The 12,272-nt window shown below is 31.9% G+C and overlaps 2 protein-coding genes across 3 annotated transcripts; both read right to left on the reverse strand.

Annotated features, from left to right (window-relative positions):
- Positions 1-4,692: 4,692 nt before the first annotated feature.
- On the reverse strand, positions 4,693-7,126 carry LOC120274487 (putative F-box protein At1g19160). Of its 2 annotated transcripts, none has more exons than XM_039281030.1 (2): positions 6,981-7,126; positions 4,693-5,910 (listed from the first exon to the last, which is right to left on the reverse strand). In XM_039281030.1, the coding sequence occupies exon 2, from the start codon at positions 5,893-5,895 to the stop codon at positions 4,828-4,830; it is 1,068 nt and encodes a 355-aa protein (XP_039136964.1). In that variant the 5' UTR covers positions 5,896-5,910; positions 6,981-7,126; the 3' UTR covers positions 4,693-4,827. The 2 variants fall into 2 exon arrangements, with proteins under 2 accessions (XP_039136964.1, XP_039136965.1); XM_039281031.1 differs by having other exon boundaries at positions 6,976-7,126.
- An 893-nt stretch (positions 7,127-8,019) lies between these two features.
- LOC120274940 lies at positions 8,020-8,922 on the reverse strand. Its single transcript, XM_039281476.1, has one exon. The coding sequence runs from the start codon at positions 8,920-8,922 to the stop codon at positions 8,020-8,022; it is 903 nt and encodes a 300-aa protein (XP_039137410.1).
- Positions 8,923-12,272: the final 3,350 nt, after the last annotated feature.

Raw genomic sequence — 12,272 nt, forward strand, 5'->3', positions numbered from 1 at the left:
GGGTAATAATGGCAATGAAGCTTTGAAGAAAGGTTGCTCCATTAGAAAGAGCCAAGCTTTGGAGACGGAACGGAATCTGTAGATTGATCTTAGCGGAAGTTGAGAGAAGATGGTGATCAGTACATTGTTTGGGCACTCTATCGCATGATTTTGTTTTTTTGTTGGGCTCATTTTTGTTTTTCCAATAATCTCTTTGTTTATTGGCACTGAATTTTACGCACAATGTTTATATTTTTAAGTAAAAGAAGAGATATCATGCTAAATATGAAGAATTATATAAATATAACCATTTTTTATTTCAAGATTTAATTTATTTTTTTAAATAAATTAATAATATACTTTAAAGATAAATTATATCGAGAAAAATACTTGCCCGTTTTGCCAATTTGGTCTCTTCTTGTATTTTCAGTGTCTCACCTCTGGTGAGAGACTTCTGATTTCTCATTTTCTTTTCTTGTTTGTGTTCGTTGTTTGTCTTTTTATTTCAATAAATATGTGATTTATCCACTTTTTATTAAAAAAAATAAAAAAATTACTTGCATATCTTATCTAAATGGATAATTGCTAATATATTCTCATAAGTATTTTATTTTTTTTATTTTTATAAAACATTAGTAGAAATTCATTTTTTTAATTTTTTTATTTCTAAGATGTATAAAGAGAAAGACGAATAATAATTTTAATTTTTATATAAATTTTTAATTAGCTTTTAATCTGAAAAATAAATACATAAATATCACTTTTATGAGAAAAAAATATTGCTCAAAAAGATTACCGAATAGTTTTTATGTCAGCATCCACGTCATCATTTCTTTATCTTTTCTTTTTAAAAAAAAAAATTTAAATTTTTTTATTATCTAAATTTTAAATTTAAACATTTAATCGTAAGTGATAAACCAAAAACTCCCTCCACCCAAAGTGTTTTAGGGTTTAGTATTTATTATTTACAGTTTAAGTTTTAGATATGGTTTTTTAATATTTTTTTTTAAATTTAAGCATTTAAGGATTTTTAAGATTTAAATTTGAAGTTTATATAAAAAATATTGATGTGGATAATGATATGGATGACAAGACATCAAATTATTAGGAAAATCTATTCGCTAAAAATAATATCGCTCAGAAAACAAAAAAAAAAACCACCATGTTGTCCAAGAGAGACAAAAATAATAATATCATTGATGTCACTTTTTCTTAAAACTTAATTAATGACAATTTTTTTTGAAACCCCACCATGTTGTGCATGAAGGCCAGATACTATCATTGTTTCTGGCGTGACTTCGAGGTGGTTCACAGAGCCGAGAGTATCATCCAAGGCTTCAATGCTTGTCACTCACACCATCTTTACAGCATTGGGGAGAATTAGGTGCATCTTTATTGTCCCTTGAGATCTTTGATTTCTGTGATTGATTTATAGGACTATAATTGTTCAATTCATAGTTGTCACTTTTATTGAAACTTCATTAATGATACTGATACTGATACCTAGAGTGGGTAGCTCTAGATGCACATAGATATTTCTAAAGTACTTCTCCTTGTTGAGACAACTATCCTTTTGGATCATTGCTATCAACATATTTTGATCCAAATAGATCACCCAGCCATCAAGATTGTATGGGCACATTTGGGATTTGGCACAGAATGGAATTCACTTTGCAAAGGAAGAGCTATTTAGTTATTATTATCTAGGAAATAGTACTAATCTTATCCCAATAGAACAAGCCAGGGGTAAATTTTTAGAGTGGGTACTGAACTTTGCTCTCATTTCAATTTGATCACTAACTTTCAATTTCTTTAAAAATGGCACTTAGTTTTGATTTCATTTCATCGGCATGATAATTGGGACATTTCAGTAAGTTTCTGGTGACATGGATGCTGGAATGCTTGATGTGGAACACTCCACACAAGCGGGTGACGTTGTATGTGGCCATCCATATCAACATTTTGGCATCTACGTCACCAGAAACTCACTAGAAAACCTCAATTAATGTGCCGGTGAAATGAAATTAAAATTTAGTGCTCATTTTAATACAAATTGAAAGTTGATGCTCAAATTGAAATAAAGGCAATGTTTAGTGCCCACTCGAAAAATTTATCCCACTTCTAGATATTCAGTTTTTGTGCTTGTAGATTTCTACTGCTATAGCCTAGAAGTCCTTCAACTAATTCTTTTCTATTTAATCAAATCTAGATTACTAGCCTGACCTTTCTTTATCAGGATAAATTTTTAGGTGGGTACCATACTATTGTCATTTTTCATTTTGAGCATCAAACTTTAATTTATATTATTTTGGTCACTCAACTTTAATTTAAGTTCACCAAGAGTGTACTAAGAAAATTACTGGGAGAATTTGATGACATGTACGCTAGATTTTCCATGTTAACACTTGTTTGTCCCTCCATATGTGTATACCCGAATATGCACATTTGGCCACTCTTATTGACACAACATATGCCATATCAGCTCGTCGAACTGATAAATAAGATTAGTTACATGGATCTCTTTGATGATATGACATATCCATATATGCAGATGACGTGTGAACTGATGTTGAAATGACAAATTTGGAATATATGTCATCAAATTCTCTTCGGAATCTTTTTGGTACACTCTCGGTGAACACAAGTTAAAATTGGGTAATCAAAATAATACAAATTAAAGTTCGATGCTCAAAATGAAAAATAATTATAGAATGGTATCCACTCAAAATATTTACCCTTAGAAAGTGAGACCCATGAAGAGGAAGGAGCCTATAAGTAAGAACTAATTTTCAATAAGGGGCCCAGTGGCGGAACAGAACTTATTGGTAGAGGGGGCTGAAGTCAAAGTGTATCTGACTACTATGGTTGTCATGATGAATCTGACTAAAAAACAACTATGTTCAACCAGAAAATTTAGGGGTCGTTTAGTATTATTATCAAATCTTTATTTTTATTGCCAATTCCAAAAATTGAAAACAAAACAGAAAAAACACGTTTGACAAACTATTTTTGTTTCCAAAAATTTTAAAAACAACATCCATGTTTTCAAAAAAAGTGGAAACACAATTTTTATGCTTTCAACTATTTTAAAAATGTTTTCAAAATATTAATTTAACCCATTAAACACATTAATTATAATCTCTTTCTTATAGCCATTAATGATTTAGACAAACGTGCCAATTAATCTTCCATAATTTTTACCTTTGAATTTTTTTTTTTTATCTTAGAAGTCATTTTCTCTCATTTCTTTTTTGATATTTATCTCTAATTTTTTTTGAAGATAGTTATGAAATTTGAAATAAAAATGGTTAGAGATTTTAAATTTTCTTCCAAAATTTCCTTCAATTTTTTTCTTTTTAAATCTTTTCTAATTATCACAAAACATCTATATATATATAATGTGTTTTTTTGTCAATAATATAAATTTATAAAAATTTGACATATCGTTATTTTTATATTTTTTATAAATATATATATATATATATATATAAAAATTTGTTTACTAATACAACTTAATTTTGTGTGCTAATATAAAAAATTTATAAAAATTATAAAAATATAAATTAAGAAAATAATAAATTTTTTTACAATATATATAGTTTTTTGTGCTTTTGTGTTTTTTGTTTTCGGAAACATACGACTTTTATATCCAAACATGTTTTTGTTTTTGAAAAATTGGCAACAAACAAAAAAAAACAAAAACAAAAACAAAAACAATGCCAAACAACCCCTAAACAATCATTCATTCACTCTAACACTGTATATTATTAAATTAACCATGCCACATTATCAACTTAATTTTTTTTAAAATTATTAAATCATTTTTATAAATTTTATTAATGTTATTCAAAAAAATATTGAAAATTTGAAATTTCAATGCCACATTATCAACTTAATTTTTTCCTTAAATTTTTATAAAATTTAAAATTTCAGCAATTTTTTGAAATAAGAAAACTAGGTTTTTAATTAGTAAAAGTATCAAAAACTTAACATTGCAACCCATGATGAACTTAATTTTTTTAATTATTAAATTGTTTTTATAAATTTTATTAATATTATTCATAAACTTTTATTGAAAATTGAAATTTCAATGCCACATTATCAATTTAATTTCAGCAATTTTTTGAAAATAAGAAAACTTGTTTTAATTAGGAAAAACATCAAAAGCTCAACATGGTAAATACAAACAAAACATTATCAAACATTAATATATATATATATATATATATATATATATTACATACTGTTGATCACTAAAGAAGCAATTGAAGAAAAACTACAAATGAGACCAGAGAAAGATCAAAAGAAGATGGGCTGCATTCACATAGGCAGAATCTAGCTTATAGTTAAGGCCCTTCTTAGAGAAGGTATAAACAGTTCTGTAAAACTGAGAATCATGGATAATCATTTTACTACCAAATACTGAAAGGGTTCCTTGTTAGGCATGTTTTTAGGAAATTTGAATAATCAAAAGCTGATCTTTAGTATATATCCTAAATATGCCATAAATATGCCATTAATTTCTTATGATTTGGTCACAAACTCTAACATGTTGCCACCGTCACAATGGTCAAGCAGTTAAGGCATTGACTCCCATACAGAAGGTCAATAGTTTGATTTTCTTCTAATTTTTGGTGGTTTTTGCACATTATCACAAAAGAAAAAAAAAATGTAACATATTGTGAGCCCCATCTATTTGAATGGAAAAATTAATAAAACTCTTCATAAACACACAAAATTATTAATGAACAAGTCTGAAACAAGGCTACATACAGTAGAAAAATAAAACCAGAGGCACAAAAGAAATGCAATGTGTCCAACAAATACATACACAAAATAAAGACACAATCAAGGACCAAATTTATTCTCCAAAACATCCTCACCAAAAAAGGGAGAGAAAACAAAGAACCATTGCATGCTCCTCTGCCTCATTTCACAAACCTCCTCCAACTCACCATTGCTCATCTTGTAAGACATGATCTTATTGAGCATTCTCAGGAAAACAATATCCATCTCTGGATGAAAAGCCACAACATTAAACCCAACCTCCAGAACAACACTATGCTTCAACACCCATTCACCACTCTCATAATCCTTCAGCATCCAAATGTTCATCTCTTTGTTATTTCTCTTATCAGCATAATGCAAGCTCCCTGTTGAATTCCCAAGTAATCCATTCCTTATCAGTGGTGTGATCACAGGCATCTCAATCCTCCTACAAACCATGCTGTCAAGATCAATGGCAACCATATGTTTCCTACCAGCAACCATATGAATTATGCCATTCAAGTAAACTCTTCGACGGTGTCGGAGAAAGCTGATATCAGGTTCAGTAGGCACTTGAAACTTTTCCCAGCTGCCAGTTTGAGAAGAGAACTTCTCCAGCTCAAGACATGAAGATCCTCTGTTCGTTTGGATTCTAACTAGTTTGAAGTGAAGAGAAAACTTCGGATCAAAAACTAGGAATAGAGAGTTGAAGTGGGGTAGCTTTATATTAGTAAGTAAAGTCCAGCTTCGAGCCACAGGATTGCAGACAAAGATATCGGAAGACGGTGAACCCCGAAGCCGGCAAAAGAGCAAACCATTGCAGGAGTCTAGGATTTGGAAGTTACCAAGATAAGGAAGGAAGCTGAGGGTGGTGTCCATGAAGCCATGGTTGCAGCTTGGTATGGAGATGTAGTCATTGTTGATCTTATAGTAACCATTGTTGGGATCTAGATATCTGAAATGGTAGAAGAGACCGGCCATGGTTGGTGGAAGCAGAGCTCGGAAGTAAGCATCAGAAATGAGAAAGTGCCATGCTTTGGAGATTACCATGAACTTGCATAAAGATTTGGGAGGTAACCGAATGAGGATGTTGATCAGTATATCATCCGTCAACCTGTTCGCAGCATGAGACTTCTTTGGAACCTCCATTGTTTCTCTGCTTTGCTGGATGTTTTAAGGTTTTGATTACTTATAAAGATTGTAACGTTGAAAATGTATTAATTATAAAATTGAACCTTGGAGGATGATCAAAGGAGAAAAATTTATAAAGAAAAATGTTGCGTGTGAGTGTGAATAAGTACTAATTGTTTGAATTGGTGTGTTTGTCAGCTAAGTAAAATACAAGATGCATCAGTCTCTGAGCAGGCATGGGGAAATTGAATAAAATGTTTATATTTGATTTTCTCCGCCATGAATGTTATTAGAGAAGTTGGAATATGTATACTGCCAGCTAGCAAGTAACAGCGATGGCAAAATCTAATTAAGAAATGCGAGTGAATTATAAGTAAGAAGATGCATGCACTCAACAAGGAAAAACATAAATAATCCGGGCCGGAAAGGCAACAGTACACATACATGTGTGTGTAAAACATAATAGAATCAAGGGATAGATATCGATATATATACTTCTATAAGTTCAAAACATTTATAACAGTAATCCAACTCATTCTAGACTATCCAAATAATTTGGAAGTCTAACTCATCGCACTAGCACCGCTAGGGTTTGAGTTCTCACTAGTCTTCAGCGACAAATCTGTGCCCTTGATCGAGGTTTCCACTCCTAGGAACAACAAAACTAACCAAAGAAACTAAGAAAACCAACTTCAAATAAACCCAACTTAACTCGAGCATTCGAGGACCATGCATGCTAGCTCCAAACCTCATCTAATCCCAACCTAACTCTCAAGAGTGATAAAAGAAGTACCAACCGATAACGTCGAAGTTTTGCATTAAAAAAAATACATCTGTACATCTACGATATTTGGGGGGAAACAAGAACAACACACATCCTAGTCACTTGGAAGATCAAACCACCCAAAATTCACATTCAAAACTCAACAATTAGAAACCACGAAACTAGGTTTTAATCATACATATACAAGCATGGAATGAAATTGAATTATATGCTTGAAACACAAAGGAAAATTTTCAAGGAACTTAAAAAACTTAACAAATTTCAAGTGAACCAAGAAATTAAAAGAATATTAAGAAGAAGAATAAGGAGAATACCTCACCTATTGAGTTTGAGACAAAAACCTTCAATTCCTAGCCCTCTACTAGAAGAGAAGGAAGAAGATTGGGGGAAAAAATGAAAACATAGAGAAGATGATGGAGAACATGAAGGAAGAAGTGGAGAGGAAGAAGAAGACCATTGGTTGAAGAGGAAAAACAAATGGGTAAGAATGGCACTAACTTAAGCTTTTCAGTTATTTTAAGGATGAAGTAATGGTAAATGACTATTTTATCCATCTTAAGGAAAAAATTTTGGCAAAAAAAGAATATTTTCTGGCTCATAAAACCTCAAGTAGAATAATGAGGGTCTTTCTAGTATTCTACTAGAATTTCTCATGAGCCAATTTAAATAGGGCTAAAAAAAAGAAAATTCAATTTTTAAGGTAAAATCAAAAGACCGAAATTATTATGAATGATACTATACAAAACTTTCCATACTAAAACCCTAAAATTTTTAACCCTAATAATCGGATCATAAATCAGGTATCACGAGCACTACCTCTTTCTCCTCCTCCTCTCTCGCCATCCGCTCCTCCACCATGTAGCAATTAGTTCTTAAGTTAGTAAGTTGGACACTGTGTCCAATAGTGTCCATAGCTTATCGATGTCGAATACAGGTGCGGTATCGGTACGTCAAGCTCAACGGTGTATCCATATTTTATAACAAATATGGAAGTGTGACAGTTAAGGTGGCTTAACGATCTTGATAAATAAATTTTTTTTGCTATGCACCTTTGGAAAGATGAAAACACCTTTTTTTTCTTTAAAAAAAAAAAAATCTATAGCAAGACTAACATACAGTACTGATAAACTTAATATATATATATTATTCATAAACAATACTAGTCGTGGTTTCTCATTAAATTTTTTTTCATACATGCATACATACATGCACATGACAGTCATATAAAAATATTAATTAGGACAATGCTAAATCCAACAAAAATTAAGATAATCGGGGATACTTTGAGCTAAATAAATCACGATAAGAACAATTAATATGTCAGAAATAATACAGAAAACAAAGACATGACATGATGATCATGCATCTCTTTTATTCTCCAGATAATCCTTCCCGTTGTAGGGAGAAAATACACAAAGCGAGCAAAATCCCCATCCCCAGTCTTTCAAGTCACAAACCTCCTTCAACTCACCATTCTTCATGTTGTAAGACTTGAGTTTTTTTCCATAAATGGTTTGCTTTCTCAGAAAAATAACATCCTTGTCTGGATGAACCTCCATAATACTATAAAAAAACTCCATGACAACTCTATGCTTCAATACCCACTCTCCTTTTTCATAATCCTCAAGCATCCATACACTTATCTCCTTTATCCCCCCTACCTGTTCCATTGCCATAGCACAATGCAATCTCCCCTGGGATTTACCAAGGACGTCACTACCGATCATCATCCCTGACATTTTAATCCTTCTACAAACCAAACTCTCAAGATCAATACCGAGTATATAATTCTGACTGGAAACCATATGAAAAACACCATTCAAGTAAACTTTACCACCATTTCGACGAAAGTAATAATCTGCAGGTTCAGTAGACACTCGATGATAAGTCCAAGTGAGTGTTCTCGACGAGTACTTTGCAAACTTAAGGCAGTAATTCCTGTCATTTAGTTCGAGTCGAAGCAGAGTAAAATGAAAGGAAACATGTGGATCAAATGCGAGGAACAGAGATGAGTTACCATCTAAATTTATATTTTGAACACAAGTCCAGCTTTTAGCAACTGGGTTACAAACATAATAATTTGTTGCATGGTATTCATACCGACGAGCTAGTATGAGACCATTGCAGCTGCCACGGGTATCAAGGTCTTTACCGACGAATCTGAGAGCGGTGTCAATGGAAGCATTGATGGAGTCTGAGACAGAAATGTATGCTTGTGGGTCGTCTGTTGGATCCATAAAAAGAGTGTAAAAACCAGCCATGGGTAATAATGGTAATGAAGCTTTGAAGAAGGGTTGTTCCATTAGAAGAAGCCAAGCTTTGGAGACGGAACGGAATCTGTAGATTGATATTAGCGGAAGATAATAAAAGATGGTGATTAGTACATCGTTTGAGCACTCACATGAATGATTTCGTTTCTTTGTTGAGTTCATTTCTGTTGAACACACTCTTTTAGTTTATTAACATTAGGTTTTCTTCAAGATGATGGTGTTTTTGCCTAGAAGAAAAATATGTTTATAGTTGGCCTTTTTTTTTTAATTTTTTTTCTTTTAAATATCATAATTTATCTATTTTTAAAATAAATAAGTAAATATTGTATTTTAGAGATAAATAACTTAATCAAGATATATATTCGTAGTTGATATAAGAAATTACAAAATAACTATTCTTATCTTCTCATGTTCAAGAGAGTGCCTATGATTTTATCTCAAATAGGGTGAAAAAGAGTTATTCACCAGTGAAACAAGAGATATTTTTATCGAAATTTCTTTTTGTTATTGTGTTTATTTTTGTCTCTGCCCAATAATCTTTTAGGTTATTGGCACTGAATTTTTCTGTAAATGTTTATGTTCTTATCGAGAAGAAGAGATATCATGGTAAATATGAAGAATTATATAATTATAACCGTTTTTGAGTTCAAGATTTATTTATTTATTATATAAATAAATAATATACTTTAAAGTAAAATAACTTAATCAATATATATATATGTATATATATATTCATAGTTGATATAATATATAACAAAGTAACTAATTTTATCTTCTCACGTCTAATGATTTTATCTCGTATGAAAAAAAGTTGTTCAATTGTTAAACAAGCTATTTTATTAATTTAACTCATTCTAATAATTCCAAACAGTTTTATCGGGGCGTTTTGCGTAAAATATATAAATTATATAGAGAAAATTACTTGTATACCATATCCAAATGGATAATTGCTAATATATTCTCATAAATATTTTTTTTATTTATGTTCATAAAATATTAGTAGAAATTGTTTTTTAATTTTTATTTTTAAGATGTATAAAGAGAAAGACGGATAATAATGTTAGTTCAAGCATACACAAACCAAACAAAAAGGAGTAACCCAGTTCGGAAGAGGTGAAAATATATGAGTACAAACACGCTCACAAACAAAGATCACTACTCTCTCTAGATTGTCTTGTGCACCGACACTCTCTAGCTCCGGTTACACTTACAATCTACGAGCAAGGTAGCTTATATAGACGCCTCAACGTCCAAAATATAGTACATACCTCTTTTAGAATCTCTGCGGCTACTAATTTAAAAACCTTCCGAAATTAGCTGTTGCAAAGTTGCAACATGGCCCTGACTGCTGACTTGACTGAGTTCTGGTTACGTTGCGGATGACCTCAAGACCCATCAACCTCCCGGTCATGCTTAGTACGAGTCGATGCAACCAAATCTCCCGATCCCGACTGCCGGCAACTAGCCTACCTACTCAGTTCCTCATCACGCTGTCCCCTCGCAAGGGGCGCACGTCCTTATGCGTCTTCATGAAACTTGCCAAACTTAGTCTTCAATCTTCCAAGTTTGGTCTTCAAAGATTCTCCAAACTTGATCTTCAATTCACCTAAGTTTGGTCCTCAAATCTTCCCAATAATATATCTTCAATCAATCAATTCAATCATCAAGGATTCTTCAAATCATATCTCCTTCATTCATACCATGAATAGATATTTTTTCAAATAAGCTCTACCATATTTAGTCTTCAATCCTATCTCTCTAAGTATGGTCTTGATATGATCTTGTCTTCAAGTTGAACAAGTTACCAAGAATAATACCACCAAGATCTGAAAGATATTTGGCCCCATGTTGTAGACTTACTAAACATAGCTCCACCATGTTTAAGATGATTTGTCTTGCAAGCCAAGTCTCCATGCCATGTCACCATGCTTTCCATGTCATCAATTATGCCTTGTCATCATGGTTGCCACGTCATCTTGTCTTGCTGTCAAATCATGCCAATAAATAGTGCGGTTGCACTAACAAATAATTTTTAATTAACTTTCTAATTAAAAAAACATAAATACCACTTTTATAAGAAAAAAAAACTCACCATGTCATGTAAGCCAGACAAAAATAATAATGAATTATATAAGGGTGTATGTGAAAACAAGCACCAACCCTGTGCAAGCTTTAGATGAAGTCATCTCTGTCACTGGACTCGCTGACAAACCGACTGCGTCCAACAGGGCTGACCCCACCAGGTGCAAGGCCTCAAAACCTGATTTAAAGTAGACCAATATGACAAACCAACTATAAGGAAACATAAAAATGATACAAGAAGTACAAATACAGGTTTAAAAAAAAAATTCAAAAAAATGACAACCCCTAAACATCACTAGTCTTAAGCACAACAACCTTAGAGTCCAATACTTGAAAAGATAGAAGAAGAGAGGCTGAGTAACTCTGTTACTTAGTAAGTGGGGTGAAAACAGGTGGAAAACTTTCAAATACTATTAAATACAAAAGAAGCTTATGCATACCTTGTAAAACCAAATACAAGTACGAATACGTAAACATAAGTTTCAAATGCACAACTTTGAAAACACTTCTCAACATCGTCATTAACCAAAATATGAAATCCAGAAATACAAATCTTGTAAATATAGAAACTTCAAGACATGATTTCAAACAAAATATTTTCAAATTTACAAGTCATTTATTTATCCTCAGTAACCTTAGCTAGAGATATGATAGGTCATTTTAATTACCCTTGGTGACCCGAGATAGAAATATCATATGGTAGTTTATTATATCACCAAACGGACACGGTGCAGATGACTGTTAATTATTTCACCGAACAAACACGATGCGAAGCTGTAATTTCATTTTTCTAACAAGGTCAATGATTAACCCCCACTGACAGGGCTGAGTATAGTTCATTTGGAGACTAAAACATTTAGATACAAAATATTTGCATCGACTTTAGAATTTCTCAAGTTCACAAATACCTAGATTTACGGACAAGATCCCACTTTAGGGAAAATAACTAGATAAACAAAAATTAAATATAGAATTGAATAAATAAATTACCAAATCATTAATAAATACCGATCACTCTCTAGAATCAAGAGTAAAACCAATATATAGCCGAATGAAATAACAGAATAGGTAAATGCACCCTCCAACACATAATTATATGATTGATAAAAATCCACAATTTGAACTATTCCAATACATATAACCTCAAGATTCTCATTATCAAGCTTGATTACATGCATCCATCTACCTCACACCCATCAATCCTGCTTATCAACCTAAATACACATACAAGCCAAGGTAAAGATATGATCCAAGATAAA

Source organism: Dioscorea cayenensis, chromosome 13 (assembly GCF_009730915.1).
Source record: "Dioscorea cayenensis subsp. rotundata cultivar TDr96_F1 chromosome 13, TDr96_F1_v2_PseudoChromosome.rev07_lg8_w22 25.fasta, whole genome shotgun sequence".
Lineage (NCBI taxonomy): Eukaryota > Viridiplantae > Streptophyta > Magnoliopsida > Dioscoreales > Dioscoreaceae > Dioscorea > Dioscorea cayenensis.

What these genes read in the sequence shown, in the direction of transcription:
- LOC120274940 (XM_039281476.1), bottom strand. Translation starts at nt 8,922, where the DNA reads ATGGCTGGTTTTTACACTCTTTTTATGGATCCAACAGACGACCCACAA.
- LOC120274487 (XM_039281030.1), bottom strand. Translation starts at nt 5,895, where the DNA reads ATGGAGGTTCCAAAGAAGTCTCATGCTGCGAACAGGTTGACGGATGAT.